This window comes from Drosophila arizonae, chromosome 2, assembly GCF_054131065.1.
Source record: "Drosophila arizonae isolate 15081-1271.41 chromosome 2, UAZ_ARI_1.0, whole genome shotgun sequence".
In the NCBI taxonomy this organism is placed as follows: Eukaryota; Metazoa; Arthropoda; class Insecta; order Diptera; family Drosophilidae; genus Drosophila; species Drosophila arizonae.
This window is the reverse complement of record NC_142922.1, coordinates 32,509,540-32,529,544: the sequence shown is the minus strand read 5'-3', so window position 1 is coordinate 32,529,544 and position 20,005 is coordinate 32,509,540. Positions and strand designations below refer to the sequence as shown.

The window sequence follows — 20,005 nt, the reverse complement described above, 5'->3', positions numbered from 1 at the left end:
TATTTGGTTTGTATGTATGCGACAATACAATTTTTAGCGACACTAAATTACAAGATAGTTAGGTATGGCTTTGGGTATGTCTTTGGCTTTAGTTGCAATATGTGGAAGCTTTTGCACTTGTAACTCGCACAATCTTTGGGTGCAGTAGACCAAGAAATTTCTGGTATTGAGTCACTGACTCTTGCGCTACGCGACTTCCTATTAAGTACTTATATGACTGTTTTCATTTTCATCAAAGTACCCAGTCCAGTACCTCTCTGTCCTCGAAAACTTGCCTAGCTTTGTTAATGCCATCATTTAACATGATCACATTAATGCCATGGCATCATCGTTGCTTTTCATTGGCTTCTCCTTAATGCTTATTATTTTATAATAAATAATTTCAAAAATTTCAAATTGCTTCAGCAATAAGCTTCTCTATCTATCTCTATAATATGTGCAAGATGAAGTTCTAGTATAAATGCGATCGACGGAAACATTTTGATTAATTATTAAAATCGAAATATACAAATATTTTAAGAAACTAATTTGCGCATTCACAATTCCTTAATGAAAGGTTCCCTAATATTACCATTTCAAATCAGATTTTGCTTATATGTCGTGCGATCTATTTTAGAACGACAAACTGTTCGAAAAATTCGCTTTTCTTTATTGCCCTAATATAAATTCATCAAATTTTTTAATCGTCAACGCGTTTTACGTCACATTTCACAATAATTTAGTAGATCAAATTTTGAAAATTAGTTTTTTACACTAAATTCCAATTTAAAATGTATATAATAAAATGGGTTTTGACTTAGAGCGCATTTGTTGTCTACCACCATCTAGGTATGTATCATATGTATTATATAGATGCTATTGACTAAAATCATTAGATAAATGTGTGAAATTCTTCGTGGTTTTGCAAAGATAGCTATGAAAGTACGACAACATTATATTATTTCTAGTGGTGCCGATCTAATATCTACATCGTCATCTTGTATCAACGCGTGGATCCCGGTAACTGCAAAAGTTGTAGATTTCAAACTTATAGGTGTTATTTGCCCAATCAGCTTTTACCATTATCATCTCCATAATTTCATAAAACTGTGCATATTTAGTCTGCAGTATACCATTTTATAAAAAACGAGAGTGTGCATATTTATTACAATCCTTTAATTTGTTTGTTTTTTCTTTATCATTAATATTCTACTTTAAAGCAGTTCGTCTAGTACAACCAAAATTTTTTGCAACGATAATTACAACAAATGCAGTCAATGCTGTTGCTATCCGTGCTGTAGACAATCCCTATTGAATGATCATACCTATTCACTACTAAAACGGATTTGCCATAAGATAATAAAAAGTTATAACCGACAGCAGTGCCGTGAAAAGTATAGCGTATTTAATGGAGGTAACAGCATCAATGGTCGATGCTCTGACAGTCAAAAATGTATGTCATGAAATAAGTAACTAGCGAGCTTTTAATAAATTTCAAATTTTTGCAGACGATCCTTATTCTAAAAACCAGTATGGTGACGGTGAAGGGGGCTACGGCAGGGATTCACAATCAGGAAGAGGAAGAGGAAGAGGAAGCTTTGATTTGAAGGCACAAGGTAGGAATCCATCTAATAAGAAGGGCGGCAAGGGTGATGAATTCGGATCTCAAAATGCATCCAAGAACGGAGATCCAAAAGGGGAAGGAAAAGTGAACTTGGCTGCAATGTCAAGGGGGGATAAAGATTCAAAAGGTAAAAGAGGAGATGCTGATGACAGTGACTCTGCAAAAAAGTCGAAAAAGGATGGCAAAGGAGGTGATGGTAAAGGTGGCGGAAAAGACGCCGATGACAGTGATCCTTCAAAGAAATCGAAAAAGGATGGTAAAGGTGGTGGAAAAGATGCCGATGAAAAAGATACTTCAAATAAATCAAAAAGGGCAAGCAAAGGAGCTGATGGTAAAGGTGGCGGAAAAAATGTCGACGACAGCGATCCCTCAAATAAATCCAAGAAGGATGGCAAAGGAACTAATGGTAAGAGTGGTGGAAAAGATGCCGATGATAGCGATCCTTCGAAGAAATCTAAGAAGGATGGCAAAGGAGCTGATGGTAAAGGCGGTGGAAAAGATGCCGATGGCAGCGATCCTTCAAAGAAATCTGCAAAGGATGGCAAAGGGGGTGATGGTAAAGGTGGCGGAAAAGATGCCGATGACAGCGATCCTTCAAAAACATCAAAACATCAACAAGGTAGTAGTGGAAAAGACGATAAACTTAACGAATCTGGAAAAGGAGGCAAGACTAAAGGAGATACGAAAAGTTCAATAACAGCGGATGGTATTACAAATAAAGAGAAGAAAGGTAAAGATAGTTCAAGAGATAGTACAATGAAGAAAGGAAAAGGAACGTCAGCAGACGAACAGGACATTAGTTCAAAATCTGAAAAAGGTAAAAAGGGAAAGTATGAAACTGGGCGACCATCTCAAGCTGATAAAAGAGAGAGCAGAGATGGAAATGAACGTGGTCGAGGATCAAGGAGATCGGGGGATAAATCCAAATTGTCTAGGAATGGCAGCAGATTGAGACTCCGAAAAGGTAACATGGGATCGAAATTCACGCACAAGGGCGGAAGATTTGGTAAGCCAGACTATTCTCATAGACAAAGTCGCTATGATGAAGTTCGAGCCTGTGATTTCCTTCGTGTACATTTGGAAAAGCGTGACCTCTCAAGATGGTATTGTCTCACAATATTCTTTTATCCGTACATATTCACCTATCTAAAACCTCTTTCAGTTTCACATGCAATCGGAATGCTTGTTGCGATTCGTGTTCACCATGCATGCCGTGCTAACCTATTATGTATTGAGGAATATTGGATAGGGATTGGTGCCTAAGAGCCGAAGACGTGTTCTACGTACATAGCTGAAAAAAACCTTTAATCAATTCCTAATAATTTTGTTAGCTTTAAGGATTTTTGGACTTTTTATTATTTTTTGAGGGTATTATCCATAAGTGTTTTGACTCAGCACAAATATTCAGCATCATAAAATAAACTAAAGTATCAACTATTGGGTTGGTACTGACCCATCCGTGTGTTTCCCTATGCAACTTCTGAATTATTTAAGCATTCAAAACTTCATATTTTCCGCTGCATGCTTGTGTCTATGCGAAAAAGGATATTTGTAAGCTCCACACTTCTTTCAACGCCATATAAGAATATATAGCCCGCAGCTTCTGTATAGACTGCTGTATAGAAAGTGATTTAAAAATATCTAGACCTAGTCAAGTTTCTAGAAAATCTGAATACGAAGTTTATCTTTCCAGATTTTTCATATAACAAACAATAATAAATCCTATTTCTAAAACTGTGGAAGATATAGTCGTTTTCGTTTATTAATTAATTCTATTAGTTGTAGTAACATAATATTGATATTTTATCTGGTGAGTATTTATTTTAGTCTGTGAACGTATATATTAAATTACTTTGGCCGTGAAAAGGCTAGTAATAGCCCGAATGTCTCATAATGACATCTCAAACAAAGCAAAACAAAAGTATTAAAAATGTGTAAGGCTAAATTCTTAATTTATTTATGGAATCTGATTAAGGTTAATGTCATTAATATATTGTCCTTGCTATTTATTTATAAATCTGTTTGATTTTGGATATAAATATTAAAATATAAATAACATACATACAAATGGAGTATGAATTCTATTATACATCTGAGAGCCTTGATTGAATGTATTTCTATGTCATTCGGTGTGTGTGAATACACCTACTATGTAAACAAATGTACTCGACTAGATGTTACCACGTCTTCAATAATGAAATTATACTTTAAAAAATGTATATTCAATTTGAAATATATATATATATTTGCGGTTATAAATTAATGGCGCGAGTAATCATCCCAAGGTTATTCTCATATGAAATTAATTATAAGAAATGCATGTGTTTATTCACCTGATTTACATACCGTCATACTTAATACTGTATTCCAATTTTTCCACATTTCATTTCCAATCGTATGTAGAATATTCTTACTCACGTTTATACTTAGTATGTATACATGTATATACACCTTAAACATTTAGGTGTTTGTATACTTATGTACGATCTTATAAATATGTGTGCGTGTGCAAAACGAAAAATATTAGAGCTTTACATATGCTAAAAAAAATTGTACGCTCTTCAGTGACATGAGAGATTGAAATTTTTGTTATTCCAAAAATAAATGTATAAAAGCCAACGAAAGAGAGCAAGAAAGAGCGAGAGCTATTCAGATACATATTTGTAATAGAAAAATTATAAGAAACCATTCCATCTAGTTCTCTAGCAGAACAACTCGAACGGGCATCAAGTTAAGAACACGAAAAGACGAGAACTTGAATCGAAATTAAAACGAATAAGTGATTCTTTCTGATTTTTACATTTTATTTGAAAAATACATATTCAAAATGGTTTACGAAAGTGGATTTACAACCCGTAGAACTTACAGCTCCAGACCGGTGACAACGTCGTATGCTGTAACGGTAAGTTTCAAATATGCTAGTCACGCGAATAGGATATCTCGTAGTCTGGGAGAAAGTTTGTAGTGAGGTTCTCAATTCATAAAATCTGTGAAATGCATCTGTGCGGACAAATATATTTATTTATCGGGACTTGTGCAAAAGAATGAGTTATTAAAATACCCCTGGCAATGAAACAGATAAATTGAACATTTTATGAAATGAGTTTCATTACAACCTCTCAATCAAACTCCTCCTCAAAGTACTTCGAATTATTAAGGCTTACCTCCCACTTGCTGAGTTCCGCAATTTCATTAAAAAAGTGCAGCTAGTAAAGAAATTGAAACACGTTTGAGCACAAAAGTAACTTATAATCTAGTCTTAATACATGTCTCACATATGAATATCGTATCAGGATTAAAAAGTCAAAGTGTGTATAAGAGAAGAGTGCATGCCTGAAGCTTATATAAGTAAATAAATATTCATTTATATTCGTATATCATATATACGTACAGACTATATGTGTCTTCCTATGGATTTTCGAAATAAAAAATACTATATAAAATTAATCAGTTTACACCAATTACATTTATGCAGCTGTGGCCATATAAACCCTTAATAAGCTACACTATCCGAAGACTTTCGATAATTTTTTGTATAACATAGACATAGACAACTAACAAACCTTTCACTGAATATAATCAAATTGTTAAACGGTAAAATATATGAAAGAACATATTTGAAAAACAAACAAAAAAATTAAATAACGCAAATGCCCTTATTTTTACATCACCTTGGATCGAATTTATTGAGTATATTTCAAGGTTGTGTCTATTTTCTCTATCGTTATAATATCTAAAAATTTTGTGATTTGTCATAGACTCAGCCAACATCATTGGCGATCGTGCAAATAAAAAAGCTCTTCTGCTCTCAAATTCCAAATTTAGCTCTGTGTGTATATACACCCATGTTTAAATTCACATAATTCTGTATGTACATCGTGACCGACAATTATTGTATATACACATATTTGAAAGTGGATTACTGACTTAATTCGCAGCTGCTAAGTTTTTGAAAATTAAAAAATATTCTCTTTGCGCCTGTGTATACGGCGATATATTTCACAACTCAACAGTTGATGTTTTTCTTGTTTGTTTTCTATTCGTATTTCGTTTATCCTTCAAATGTTTATGCATCTTACATATGGAGGCAGACACATAGACACATCTTTCTTTATGTACATAGGAAAGTACACACATTGTATCTACACAAACATGTGTGTAATATAAGCTGTTTGCGCATTTCAGTTTCGGGCTGATCTAAAAATATATTTTTTGATTTCCAAAATACATTTAAATCAATGACGGCAAAATGGGCAGACAGACTGTAGTAGGCGTTAAGAAAACCAGATAAACAGAGAGAAAAATATGAATTAAAAAAAATTTAATCTAGCTAAGACGAAACACTGCAAATACAAACATAACTGAACTAATTATCCACTTATAAATATAATGTGTATTTTTGTACAAAATATTTGTTATTAAAATGAACACCTTACGATTGTTAACAAAAATAAAACATATTAACATCAATTTCATGTATATATTCCATTATCAGACACCCTGCAAATTAAGTTTTGTGGGAAGAACATTTTGTGAGTTCCTCAAATGCAAATAAACCCAATGTAAATAGATCATAGAACTGGTACTACAATTAATTTTTTAACCATCCATGGACCACCTATGCCTGTACATAAGCTGAGCATTGATATATCTCTATACCTTCACTCCCACATGACTCATGTACACATGCACATGTGTACATGTTTACATGTGTACGTACACCTGCATGTCGAGTTAATGGATAAATGCTTGCATGGAACATGGATTGCGAGTGTCGCCGATGAATGTGGTGTCCCAGCCGCGCAAGCACGTCGCACAACAATTCTGCACTGCATATGCTAATAACGTAAACTTGGCTTTCGAAATTTAAACCCACCTGTGTGACATTCTGGGCATTGCAGAAAACAAACAGACCACCAATTGACTGGGAGAAAGTTCCTTTCGTGCCACGGCCTTCACTCATCTCTGATCCGGTGACTGCTTTTGGAATGCGTCGGTCGGACTATGAGCAGCGCAAGCGATCAATACTCGATCCAATAAACAGGGCCGCTATAAAACCTAACTATAAGATTGTCTATCAGCCCATTGAGCCGTATGTGCCGACGCGCGATAAGAATCGCTCGCGTATCCTGAGCATGGTGCGCCAGCACATCGACACTGTGGAAGCCGGTGGCAACACAGCAGCTCGCACCTCTCGCGATTCCCTCGATAGTCAACTTCCGCGCCTGCATCGAGCTGTTTCCGAAGGTCTGCCGGTGCGCCGAGAGACCTATCGCAATGAAAAGTCGGGTGCAATGGTCACAAAGTACTCTTACTAATTAACCGATAGCGAAAGAAAACTCTTCAGCGAAAACTGATCAAACCGAAATCGAATTGCACGAATTGACTAAACAGTCTCTACTATTACAATTAGGATACACCACGCACATGACCATGTATACATACCTTCAAATGTAAATTCAAATATATATATACTACAGTTCACATACAACCAAACAAAAGATCTGACACTCTGTTCGTTTTGTATCTAATATTGCCAATAATACATCTTTCATAATACATGCCACTCGAGTTTCTATTTTTGTTATTATTGTGTTAAAATCAATAGAATCAAAGTATGATAAGATACGAACCTGTTTCAATTTCCTTTGATAGAGACTAGGACTAGATTGACTATCTATATATGAAAGAAATTATAATGGTATTCAAGTAACTGTCATTTTTTCATACATTCATGTTTTTTTTTTTTTTCTTGAGGCTGGTCCGCTAAATATTTACACATGCCTTAATTTGATCAAATCTGAATTGACTTCCTTTTTCGGAAGTCTATTTTATTTCATTATCAAACGTTGATTTTTGGCGGGCCAGCCTTCATTAAGAATGCCCTTCACTTAAGAGAATAGTCGTTATGGAACAGCAAGTTAGCTTATAGTTGCATAACTGTTTTATGCTGATTGCCAATTTTTCACAATTTACAATTCTCACCTAAATGCATAAATCGGAATTTGTAGACTCCACGCTTAGACCTGTGCACGGACAGGCCTGGCTCGCATCGCAGCCGCGCCTCCTCGGACTACTCGTACACCTCAAAGTCGAGTGTTGAGAAAAGCAGTTATGACTCAAGCAACCCGTACGCCAGGCCTGAGCGTTCCACGTACTCCTCCACTGTCGAGAGAACATCGCGTAGCGGTCCCGGCGGTGCCTACAATTATAGCACCGAGCGGACCAGCACAACTGGCGCTGGACCCGGTGGCTACAGCTACTCGTCGACCACGACTGGAAACTTGCCTGGCGGCACCAAATACCGTCACTTTTCGTACCATGTCTAAAAGTGATGATTTTACGAAATCAATAGCATAAATGGTTTATGTGGCTACAACTTATTACACTAATCGTTCCGCTAAAATTGTTTTGTTATTTGTAATGCAAGTTGTAATACCTAACCAGATACATACGTATGTACATGATATGTTTATATTATATACCGGAATTGTGTAAAATATTCGAGTTGACTAACATAACTAATAGTTTCTTTGATTGTTAATGAGATAGACAGACAACCCGTCTATGATGTATTTACCCATCACCTAAATCATTTATAGTTTCAAAGTATTTGTGATACAATAAAATGAAATCGCGTTCACCCAAAACAAACATAAAATAAACTTTTTTGCATATGTACAAATCTACTGCATTATGTTATTTCAAATACGATATTCATATGAACAAGAAAGGATGATGCCATCGATTAGACACTCTTTGGAACATAAATTCATAGTTTGCCAATATTATATAATGTGGAGTTCAGATCTCAGGGAGTGGGCTCTCACACAAAATGAACACTAAACTATTCTCAATGTTGTACAATTCTTTTTCAGTATCCGTCTGTTCAGAGTGTGACGCGTGTAAGTACTTCCAATCATTGGTTTCATTGCTCATGAGTTGCTTGTCATCCACATCTTTAATGTTTTTCAATTATTTCAATTAAATTTTACTATCACTCTGCTCATACTTCAATCACTTCATCGTCACCAGGATTCATAAGTGGTTAGTATAACACATCATAAATACATATAAACTGCAGCCTGTTACCATTTTGTGTTCCACATAAAAGGAATATGAAATTTAAAGAAATATCTGGCATTAGCTACGTTAGTTAATTTAATACTTAAAATTAAATGTATAGGATGCATTTGTATTTGTATGGGGCTCGCAACAGTATCGATAGATTTATTTTTTATTTATATTCTTGAGTATCGATTGAAATAATAATTTATGCTATATTTTATATCCTAATGTATCATAGAGATAGGATGAAAGCAGTTTGAACCATTAATAGGAATAAAGCATCTGTATTTTATCACTCCGCGATCTACGAATTCCACGATTTAATATAGTAAGGATCTGTAATAGTTAAACGTATCATCACCAACAGTCAAACATGGAGTCTAGTGACTCCAGTGGGAGGTGCACTAGGAGAAACCCGTGCACCCGTGTAATCTTTTAGAAATACCTACATCTAGTTTCTCTTTACGCATTATTGTTTGTTTTTACCACTGCTACTTTCTATTATTTATGTTTCTTGTTATTTGATCTTTTCTTGTACTATTATCACTCTCTCTACTTCGCTCTCATATATCCTCTTGCACAGTCGATGTTATTTGATTATTTAATATTCTACTAACTGATGAAATTGCTAAATATACTAGGTATACAAATCGAGCTATCCAATCTACTCGAGTTATTCCATCCCAAGACGTGTCATCAGTGGAACACGCGTTATTACATCGCCTGTTCGGGTTGTTACCTCTCCCACCCGAGTTTATTCGCGCATTGTACACTCTCCGTCGCCTGTACGTGTTGTGCGTACTACAACACGTGTAGTTACATCCCCGGAGAGAACGTCTTCCTACACCTATACCACGCCATCGACATACTATAGTCCGACCTATTTGCCATCAACATACTACTCTTCTGCCTATATCCCGACATCGTATACAACATACACGCCATCGTACCATTACACCCCAACAACTGTTACACGTGTTTATGCTCGATCGGGATCCCCGATAAGGATCACCACATCTCCGATACGTTCAACACCTTCCTATCTGAAGAGACTTCCTCCTGGATATGGCGCACGGGCCTTAACTAATTATCTCAATACCGAACCTTTCACCGTAAGTTTTGGGAGGTTAATATCAAAGTGTTCGCTTCTTTTACTCAATTGAACTTAGCACAAAAGCTTAAGATGGCAGTTACCTGAAAAGTTTTTTGAATTCATAATCATTTAAATATAGACCTTTTCGGAGGAAACGGGAAGGATACGTAATCGCGCGCAATCATTGATGCGGGACTTGCACACTCCCGTCGTTCGCCGTGCACGAAGCTGTACTCCGTTTCCAGTGACTGGGTAAGTTCGCCTTGTTCAGTTGGTTGTTATTTTATATGTGAGCGACGTTTTGAAAATTGATAAAAATGAATTAGATTATGCATAAGATGTTTCATTAAATATTAGCCAGAGTAATAACTATATTTGTATATTTGAATTCTGGCAGAATTTTACCATTTATAAACATTGCATTTAGTTACTATTGAAGCTTTAGAAATCTCAAACATGATGCATATTCTGTTTAGAGTAAAGAGTTTTTAATAGCTTACATTATTACAAAATATACCATATTATTTGCAACTTTTTTACTTCTATCTATGTATGTACTCGTTGCAGTGCTTTAATAATTAATTTTTGATCAAAGCTTTTTTGAAATATTTAGCTTATTTTATATGGTTGAACATTCCTCAAATTGGCAACTCTGATAGTTTTATTTAGAAAGATATAGAAGGAGTGAATCAGATAATGGAATTTATAAGTGAAATTACCAAAGATAATTAACATTTTTAGGTATTCTTACGAGCCGACTTCTCAATTGGCCTTAGACGCCTATGTTGCTCGAGTTACGAATCCCGTGCGTCATGTTGCTAAGGAAGTTCGCAATATATCGCACTATCCAAAGCCAGCAGTAAAATATGTTGGTGAGTAATTGAATGGAACTGTTTGTGTAAATAAATAAAATTTAAATGTTGCCTCTAATACACTTGGATTACTATTGTGGTATTAAATATAGTGTAATAGCAATTTAGTTGCAACCTGCATTGTTTTTAAAATCGTTATTAAATGCCGTTCTCTAAATATTAAATAATAAGGTCAAAGTCATCTAGCCTCTGTAAGGATATGTGGCGATAAGGCTTATAATATTAGAAGACCTATGTACGATTCGGACAAAGTTCGAAACGATATTAACCTTTTGTCCTGGTACCTTAGACACCCGACTTGGAAGAACGAGAAAGAAAGCAATATTGCTCGTCAGGAAGGTAAGTTCCGTTTTAAACGGATTTTATGTACTACTGGCTTGTGAGTGGCATCTGTATAAAGCGACAATGAACTAGTGATTCCTCCACTCATGATCATCTAACTAAATCATTTTTATTTGGAACTTCCAACTAAAGTAGCGATCTCTTAAATGCATCTCGAGTATTCATTTCTCTTCCAAATAATAAGAAAAAATTAATTTGTATTCATTTAAAGTTTGCATAATTCTCAAAATATATATAAAAATTTGCCATTTCCTTGTTTATATATAGGAGCGAACGCAATTCGAATAATTTGTAACTAATGCATATGTTTCTCGCATCCTGACTAGTTCTGTTCCGTGTACTTGACTAACCTAATATGTTTTATGATTGATTGATTCTTTCCAGTTGAAGCTGTTGAAGTTGAGGCCTAAAAGATAACATGCCTGACTTTATAAAATATGGACATACACATTATTATACTTTAAATAAATAAAAAAAAAAAAAATGAAAAACCAACTTATGTTTGCCTGTTAGTATATAAAGCCGATATCAAAAATATAAACTCGCGATATCAGCAGAATCACATGCTTTGAATCCAGACTAACGTGGAAACTAATACAAACTTCTTCATTGAAAGATTCATTATGAAGCTCTGATGAATCAAAATCTATACTAATATTTCGAAAAACCTAACCACAATTTAAATTATATTGTTACACTTTGAAATAGCCCATTGCATATTATATTCGTGTAACATATGTATATTTCAAATCTAAGCAATGACCTCTGTGTTTCTCTTACTGATTGAAGGCATTTAGAAAATACACTCAACATTTACTTAATTTATGTATCAGGTCTATCTCAATGTATATGAGCGTCTATATTGGAATTGTGCAGTGTATTTTATATTGAATGCCATATGCTCAATGATACTGTTATATGTATATACACATATACACATATTTATGTAACACAGACATAAAAATGTAAATTGAAATATTAAAATATAAATGGTTTGACAAGCGATAAGCGATGGACACTAAATACTATTTGAAGATGGTTTCAGTCTCATTTATATATCCTCCTTTGCTCTCTATAGATACTTGTATATACATGTGTATATCATATGGCCAATGGCCAATAACTGACTAACAAATCTCGTGAGGACGTTGATGACCTTGACCTACATTCTCAATAATTGGATCGATTGAATCACCCTTGTAGCAGCCCACGTTGCTACAAAAGCAATATTACCGTTTTCATTTTTTACAATTGAGATTTCATATAGAGACAATTTGAAGAGCGTTGAAGATAAGTTTTATCAACCATTCCATAGTTAAAGTTCTTCCTTCAAATATACCTACACATATACGTATTCGGTATTTATACAATTGATAATAATATATATATTTTAGATTTTGAGACAGGCATGAAATTGACTTGGCCTTAATCGAATTTACCTTTAAGGCAAGCTTTTAAGGCATATGAATGATAGTTACATATAAATCATAGGTATTATTATTTAGGAAAACAACAGTACACTCTCTGCCTGACTAAGGATCAGAGAGATCATAGCATAACATTTGCACTTACAGTCTATGCACGAGTTATCATTGCGGGTCTTTTGTACATACATACATTGTTCGTTTTATATTTAGCTAACATACGCAATAATCTCAGCTCTAACTACTGGCATATACACAAATATTTCTTTTGTACATTCAAATCAAGTAAAAAACAATTACTCTATTACTGGAGTCTTTTTATCTGAAAATCTCCACTATTTGAAGTATAGGCCACTATCCCAGCAATTACAATGAGTAAGTACATTTGAATATTGAATATTGAATATTTTAAATTTCATGAACAAATATAAATGTTTATATATAGATTTATATTTATATATAAATGCGTGACTAACACAATTAATATTTCTCATTTTTATTGGGTTGAAGTAGTTGGGTTCTACTCAAAATAGCATGTCTGACATATGTTATAACCAGATTTGGCTTTCAGATCCCGATTTGGATCCGAATCGCCCATCAAGAAAATTTTCTGCTCCCAGACCCCTGGAAGATGCTATTGATCTGGAATCGAAGGAGAAGCAACGTCTACGCCAGGAGCGTCTGCTGACTGTAAACGAAGAGGCTGTGGATAAGCTTGAAGTGGAGAAAAAACGAGCTCAACGGGCTGCTGATGAAGCAAAGCGTCTTGAAGAGAAGTAATCGAAGCATACTTTAATAATAGTCAAAGATGGTTCTAATAATTGATGATTGATTATAACCCCTTAGGACGAAAAAAGAACGTGAGGCTGCTGCGAAAAAGGCCTTAGAAGAAGAAGAAGCCAAAAAACAGCGGGCTGCTGAAAAATTGGCCGAAGAGCAACGATTAATTCATGAAGCCCGTCTTGCTGAGGAAGCTCGTCTAGCCGAGGAAGCAGCCCAAAGGGCGGCAGCAGAGGAAGCAAAACTGGCCGAGGAAGCGGCTGCACGTAAAGCTGAGGAAGAACGATTGGCTGAAGAGGCCCGTCTTGCTGAAGAGGCTCGATTGGCGGAAATAGCTGCTCAGAAAGCAGCTGAAGAAGCCAAAGCTGCCGAAGAGGCTGCAGCACGTAAGCTTGAAGAGGAGAAGCACCTAGCCGAAGAAGCTGCCCGAAAAGAAGCCGAAGAAGCTGCCCAAAGAGAAGCCGAAGAAGCTGCTCGTAAAGCTGAAGAAGACCGTCTCGCTGAGGAAGCTCGGCTAGAGGAAGAAAAGCGTGTGCGGGAGCAAGAGCTGAGCCGCCTGGAAGAAATTGAAAAACAGGCCGAGGAAGAGCGTGAGGGCGAGTTGGCACGCCAAGCAGCCGAACTGGCCGAAATCGCACGCCAGGAGGCTGAGCTCGTTGCCCAAGAGCTTCAATCCATTCAAAAGGAAGACAGAGCTGTTGATGAGTCCGTCGCCGATGAGCCCATCGTTGATGAGCCCGAGACTCCTGTCGCCGAAACTGAACACGAGCCAATTATTGAATTGAATTCAAAGAGTGGAGAAACTGCTTTCGTATTGGAGAACGCTGCCGGCGAAGCTTACGTGGAAGATGCTGAATACGAAGAAGAAGAATAATCTCTTCTAACAATAGCCATTAATTGCGAACATACTCCCTATTCAACCCTCGAAATCAATTAAAATTCTCATTTTCGACTAAACCGAAACTAAGCCCAAAACAAAACTGCTTTTAGCAAGTACTAATGCTGTTAGGTACATACAATGTTTATAAAATTAAACGTCCCCTATTGAATAAAATTTAAAAAATCATTTTAGAATCCTATATATAATATCTATCCCATCTGTTATAACTATATACATGACTGTATATATGCAGTTTTATAGTTATTATTAAATAAAGTTCACTTCATAAAATGGCCGAGTTTAGACATCACTAACTTACGAAGACGAAATCTTTATTTTTTTACCGACCGTTTCTGAACAACAACAGTCTTCTGGTCTGATTGATATCTTATTTATTTACATGTATATTTACATACAGATTTAAAAATTTCGAAGGTAATGTATTTAGTATTAAGAATACATATTATTTGCAATCGAATACCAAAAGTCAAAGCTATGTTCGTCAGTCCAATTTACCAATTTGGAAGAATAATTTTAATCCTCAAAGTGATTAACTCTTCTAATGATAGATAGAAACATGTAGGCTTCAATAATGTTGTTTATAATGTACTGTTTGTTTATGATTCTAACGGTAAGAGGACATAACTTACTTGGTATACACTTACCCATCCAAAAGCTATGCAGGTTTAATAAAATTTATTTAGAATTATACATATGTGGTTTTACAAGGTTTTAAACAATTAAAGAAGTATTTTAATATGTCCAAAATCAATAAAACTCGTACCTTTAACATATGCTTATGAATCGAATTCGCAATCTACACAATTTGATTAAGCCGAATTCCGAATTGGAAGATAATAAACAACTACAAAACACACTGTAAAGAAAAATAAAGTTAGAATTAGATAAATGGTAGCTAATTGATAGAATGTTGTTCTTTATTGTCGGTTAGAAATAAAGGTGAATTGCCGTTGACATTTCTGAATAAATTCTATCATATTTGAGAATTGATCATTTTAGTTTGGGGCCCCGAAATTTGATAAGTATTATTAAAAAACTAGTAAGAACGTTGCAGTCGGGCGTTACCGAGTGCGAAATTCTCATTCACATCCCATCAGCAATTTGGCAGCTAAGTTTAGCTCTAATACTGTAGAAAATGCAACTAGCTAACTGTAATCTAACTGCTAAATTTGAATGCTTACGGTCAAAAAATGTGAAAATTACGCGTCCCTAAAGAGGCGCAAAAATTATTTTTGGAGCATCGGTAGAGGAGGTTACTAGTAACTTAACTATCCAAATTATAGCTTCTAGCTTTTATACTTTAGGAGATTTAAACTTTGACACTACCCCTGTGGGCGGACATATATCCGTCGAAGCTTCTTGGTCTTGGGTGGTGTCCAAAGTATAGCAGAATTTAAAAAATCACTATATCTTCAGGTCCGTCGATATATAATTTTGCCATTAGACTTTACAGAATCATAGCATTAGCTTACGCGCAAAATATCATTCTAGATGTAAAACTTTTGGAGATACAGTTTTATCCGATTTGCCACGCGCTAATGGGCGTTGATATATCCACCATAGCTTGTTGATCTTGGGTGGTCGACGCGGATCTACATTCCAATTTTCAGCTTTCTTGCTCTTCAACTAATATGAGTTTTGGTATATCGGAAAATGCATTTTCTAACACTTTTTAAATCGGAGATATACACGACGTATGTCTTCCAATTACGTTCATACGGACAGACGGACAGACGGACGGACAAGACAGACATTCCACAAAACCAATATACTAATTCACTTTCATGAATGAGTATAATTATAAATAATATAGATATTATTACAACTAGTGTTGATCTATGGTGAGTTAAACATTTCACTATTACTTACCTATTAGAATTACAGAAAGCAATGCAAATGTCATAGTGCAGTATTGGATTAATATAATACCCATCAGATTTGTTGCTGCAATAATTCCAAGTCGCCCCAAAGACATGCACAAGCTAACAGCTTTTCCTCTGAAATTGCAGAAATTACATTAGAAAAGAATGTATGTATGTATGTATGTCTGTGTGTGTAAGTTGGAATTACTTGATTATGTTTATATATTCAAATTATATCAATATATTTAGAATTAAGAATGTTGAGCCGCGAAATTATAATATTTTGTATGTAGTGTAACAAATAATAAATGCTATTATGTGATTATTAAATATACATAGTCCCGATTTTGTTCGTTTGATAGTTTGGTATTCACATATGAAAATATAACGGCATGTAATTTATTACCTCAAATTTGTTGGGACCAGGTCGACAATGGCACCCAGCATAATAGATATTGATAGTCCAGGCAGAAGGATGACCAAGCAGAATAAGATCAGCACCACGATGGGATTTGAAACGAAATGTAGTAAGAGTCCGCTGAATATTGACAAGGTGAGGGCAGCCATCAAAACGTTCTTACGACCAATAGGGTTTAATATGACGCCTTGTATTAAGAAACCCACCAAAAAGGCCACACCCACTATCATATTGTCAATATAAGTATTGGTTGAAATTGCATCAGAGCAGATCTGAAAATAAAGAATGCTAAATTAATTTATCCAGAGTATGGTTGATATCTTACATTGGTGCTATTCATGGATTTGATTTGGCCTTGCTCGGGGCTGCTCAGTATTTCACAAACTGTAGAGCTTTGATTTCCTTCATTGGATGATCGGTTGACAATCTCTGGAAACCAAAGCTGTATTCCATTAGAGCTGAAAATGAATCAATGTTACAAATTTAAATTACATTTTACCAAGTCATGATGTATGTATTTAAAAGCTCTTACAAATTTACATAAAGCTCACAAATTCATTGATGATATATTAAATGATATTCAAAGTCTTGCATCGATTTGTTTTGTGAAAATTTACCAATTGCAGTTGGTTACGTTTAGCTATTTAATTTAAAGGTTTTTTCTTTTTTATTGTGATTTGATGTGATTTAAAAAATGAAAGTATTTTTCTTATTCATACACACCTGAAGAACATACAGAAGACAGCAACGTTACATAGCACAAAATTAAATCCATGCGGCTTATGAAACAAAGGTTTTGTGGCACGAGCGATGTTTGTGATTATATGCCAGCCTTTGGAATTTGATAGTATGTTTTCTTCAGTCTGTATCTCTGGTTTTAATCTGATTTCATTACAACTCAGAACTTGAGTAATGGGTAATCCTCGATTGAATTTGCTGATCCAATTTACAGCGTTTATTGCCTGATCCTCTTTATCTTGAGACAGCAGATACTTGGGACTTTCGGGATAATGTAGTAGTACCAGTCCCCCAATAACTCCGGGTAAAAGCGTTAATAACATTAATAAACGCCATGGACGAAACACAAAGTCACCAACAATGGGAACACTCCAATCATAAGATAATACTGCCCAAGCCGTTGCTGTGAATATATTAAAATGTAATATCTAACGTATGTAATAATAAATTAAGTGATAATAACAATAATAACAATAATAGTATGTATATGTGAACCTTAAAAGTTATTTCAGTCAGCTAATATGAATATTTCATTTTTGGCAATCTAGGAAATTTCTTGACTTCTGATCATCTAAATATTTCAAACAGCGCACTATTTAAAATTTTGGAGAAGAAAAACACGTATATATGTTATATACTTATTCATATATATATATACATTTGAGGCATATTTAAAATATAGCAAACATATATAAACTATTATAAGTAGTGTTAGGGAAATTTGTTTATCAAACTCTTGTTTCAGAATAGAATATATGATTCATAACCTACTCATGCGATTAATTCTCGAACTCCCTATTTTCATAGGCTCATAGGACAATAATAATTGAGTACAAAATAATTGGAATTTCTACTCTAGTGAGAATATGAAAATGCGAGACACATTCTCTAGATGGGAATTGAATAAAATATATTCATAAAGTACTGAGAGATGTTATAGTACCTGGGACATATATGGCAGTGACACTGACAAACATTGTTGAATAATTGATCGCAACGGCTCGGTGGCGAGGTATGTTGAATTCGCTCAAATATGCATAGAGTGCTGCTGAGACACCGCCGAGACTGTAAGAAATTAATCCATCAGTATATTCAATACATTTTATAAAAACAAAAATAAATAAACAGTCGACATCACTCGAGACAAGCTATGTTAGCTAGCTTATCCATTGTATTGTAATTTTTCCATTGTAAATGAATTTAAGTTAATTTACATAGATGATTCTTACCTGATACCAGAAAGCAAGTTAATAATGTTAAATAGCCAAACGCTCGTCACAAACATGAGAATAAATAGAAGGCCGCAGCTTGAAAATGTTCCGTAAAGCAAAACCTTACGACGACCTATTGCATCGCAGACATATCCCCATATATAGGTTGAGAGAAAAACCCCTACAAAAATGCAAATCAAATAATCGTTGATTCATAATATATATGTGTACAAAGACATGAATAGATGAATATGTAAACATATGTATATATCTATATATGACAGTTTTCGTATGTTGAATTTAAATATATATGATCTAATACTTTCTATATATATATAATATACATATTTCTATATATATGCCACAGATGTTTAATTAACAACTGCGTTTGAGTTGTTTGCAGCCCATGACTTACCTGCTACATATGCCGCCATCATGACACCCATCTCGGCTTCCGTTGTGTCGAACTCGCAGCGGGATGCGATTACAACAATACTCATTGTTTGCTGTGCGGCCACAGATGTGATTGTCAGAAGGCCGCTTATTAGAAGTAGTATCCATTGGGTCTTGCCATAGCCTGTTACAATGCGTAGCGGAATAGCTCAACTATCTGTATTTGTGGGTGGGCAACTGCTTACCTATCTTCTCCAAGATTTCATCGTACTCCAACATATTTGGAGGGAACGTGTCTCCACGAAGGTATTGCATTTTCACTTTCAAAGGCAAACATCCAACTGGCGTTGTTTACAAACTAGCCACACCTTATATGTTAAGTATTTCAATAGAATATATAACATTTAAGACACACAGCTCAAAGCTGTGATATTCCTACTACAAACCAATTCAACAACTTTTAATGCTTGAGAGCGCAAAAACTTGTTCTGAGATTAAAATAACTTAGAATTTTATATCTTACTGTCATTTAAGAGAAAGAGTGAGTAATAAAGAGAGATAGAGACATGTCATGGGGACAGTTAGAGAGAATGATTGCAAGGTTTGATACATATATTATTGCTATAAATACAATTAATAGACGAATCTTTATAGTCTTCGACAGATCTGCATATTTCGAGTTTAAATTATTAAATAAATTTAAACAAAAAGTTGTGATTATACAGACACGCATACATACATCTCGTTTAAAATAACTTATTCAAAAATATTTTTTAATAATAGGTTTAATCGCTTCCGTTTACTCTAATAAGAATAGAGAGAGTAAGAATAGAGAGAGAGAATAGAGACGCGAATGGAAGATTATGTATGTGATTAAAGCCATAGGGCTTTGATATTTAATTCATTGGCAAAGTGTTTTAAGCTGTCAAGATACTAGCAGAATGAAATTTACAATATATAATTTCCAACCCATCGGAAATATTTATTTATTTTAATTATATATATATATATATATATATATATATATATATATATATATATATATAAAATTAAAATAAATAAATAAATTTATATATAATTTTTTTTCTATTATTTTAATTATAAGTAGAATGTATTGAGTTTGAACTTCTTACAAAACTCCTAGTCGAACAGTTTCGTTTAGAGCTATCATAATTGTTGACATTAGTTTGTCAAAGCCAGTAAGTCTCTATCATTTCCATTTAGAGACTTCTTACATATATGTTTTCAACTTTGTTATATTGTTATCTACAGTATATCATTTTACTATTATTGAATAGTT

The 20,005-nt window shown here is 34.6% G+C and overlaps 3 protein-coding genes across 7 annotated transcripts; 2 read left to right on the top strand and 1 right to left on the bottom strand.

Moving 5' to 3' along the window:
• The first annotated feature begins 668 nt into the window (after positions 1–668).
• LOC108621258 (uncharacterized) lies at positions 669–3,075 on the top strand. Of its 2 annotated transcripts, none has more exons than XM_018018460.2 (4): positions 669–828; positions 1,203–1,432; positions 1,488–2,706; positions 2,766–3,075. In XM_018018460.2, exons 1-4 carry the CDS (start codon positions 785–787, stop codon positions 2,821–2,823), a joined length of 1,551 nt encoding a protein of 516 aa, XP_017873949.1. In that variant the 5' UTR covers positions 669–784; the 3' UTR covers positions 2,824–3,075. The 2 variants fall into 2 exon arrangements, with proteins under 2 accessions (XP_017873949.1, XP_017873948.1); XM_018018459.2 differs by having other exon boundaries at positions 1,200–1,432.
• Positions 3,076–4,271: 1,196 nt separating this feature from the next.
• On the top strand, positions 4,272–14,353 carry LOC108621263 (protein anoxia up-regulated). Of its 4 annotated transcripts, none has more exons than XM_018018475.2 (7): positions 4,272–4,505; positions 8,482–8,508; positions 9,313–9,783; positions 9,904–10,016; positions 10,506–10,636; positions 12,974–13,178; positions 13,249–14,353. In XM_018018475.2, the coding sequence occupies exons 1-7, from the start codon at positions 4,431–4,433 to the stop codon at positions 14,054–14,056; spliced, it is 1,830 nt and encodes a 609-aa protein (XP_017873964.1). In that variant the 5' UTR covers positions 4,272–4,430; the 3' UTR covers positions 14,057–14,353. The 4 variants fall into 4 exon arrangements, with proteins under 4 accessions (XP_017873964.1, XP_017873960.1, XP_017873962.1 ...); XM_018018471.2 differs by lacking the exons at positions 12,974–13,178; positions 13,249–14,353 and adding exons at positions 10,808–10,975; positions 11,363–11,469 and having other exon boundaries at positions 4,282–4,505; XM_018018473.2 differs by lacking the exons at positions 8,482–8,508; positions 9,313–9,783; positions 9,904–10,016; ... (1 more) ...; positions 12,974–13,178; positions 13,249–14,353 and adding an exon at positions 6,505–7,174 and having other exon boundaries at positions 4,283–4,505.
• A 388-nt stretch (positions 14,354–14,741) lies between these two features.
• Positions 14,742–19,120, bottom strand: LOC108621261 (synaptic vesicle glycoprotein 2C). The gene is made up of 9 exons (XM_018018469.2): positions 18,951–19,120; positions 18,728–18,889; positions 18,331–18,493; positions 18,045–18,166; positions 17,087–17,504; positions 16,689–16,821; positions 16,352–16,635; positions 15,953–16,080; positions 14,742–14,939 (listed from the first exon to the last, which is right to left on the bottom strand). The coding sequence occupies exons 1-9, from the start codon at positions 19,018–19,020 to the stop codon at positions 14,893–14,895; spliced, it is 1,527 nt and encodes a 508-aa protein (XP_017873958.1). The 5' UTR covers positions 19,021–19,120; the 3' UTR covers positions 14,742–14,892.
• Between the last annotated feature and the right edge of the window lie 885 nt (positions 19,121–20,005).

Bases quoted from the DNA above. Each gene is read 5' to 3' on its own strand.
- LOC108621261 (XM_018018469.2), bottom strand. From the start codon at position 19,020: ATGCAATACCTTCGTGGAGACACGTTCCCTCCAAATATGTTGGAGTAC. The intron at 18,890-18,950 runs GTAAGCAGTTGC...GCATTGTAACAG, and splicing joins TGAAATCTTGGAGAAGATAG to GCTATGGCAAGACCCAATGG. The intron at 16,822-17,086 runs GTGTGTATGAAT...ATTCATTTTCAG, and splicing joins GTCTTCTGTATGTTCTTCAG to CTCTAATGGAATACAGCTTT.
- LOC108621263 (XM_018018475.2), top strand. From the start codon at position 4,431: ATGGTTTACGAAAGTGGATTTACAACCCGTAGAACTTACAGCTCCAGA. The intron at 9,784-9,903 runs GTAAGTTTTGGG...ATTTAAATATAG, and splicing joins TCAATACCGAACCTTTCACC to ACCTTTTCGGAGGAAACGGG. The intron at 13,179-13,248 runs GTAATCGAAGCA...ATAACCCCTTAG, and splicing joins GCAAAGCGTCTTGAAGAGAA to GACGAAAAAAGAACGTGAGG.
- LOC108621258 (XM_018018459.2), top strand. From the start codon at position 785: ATGGGTTTTGACTTAGAGCGCATTTGTTGTCTACCACCATCTAG. The intron at 1,433-1,487 runs GTATGTCATGAA...AAATTTTTGCAG, and splicing joins ATGCTCTGACAGTCAAAAAT to ACGATCCTTATTCTAAAAAC. The intron at 2,707-2,765 runs GTATTGTCTCAC...AACCTCTTTCAG, and splicing joins AAGCGTGACCTCTCAAGATG to TTTCACATGCAATCGGAATG.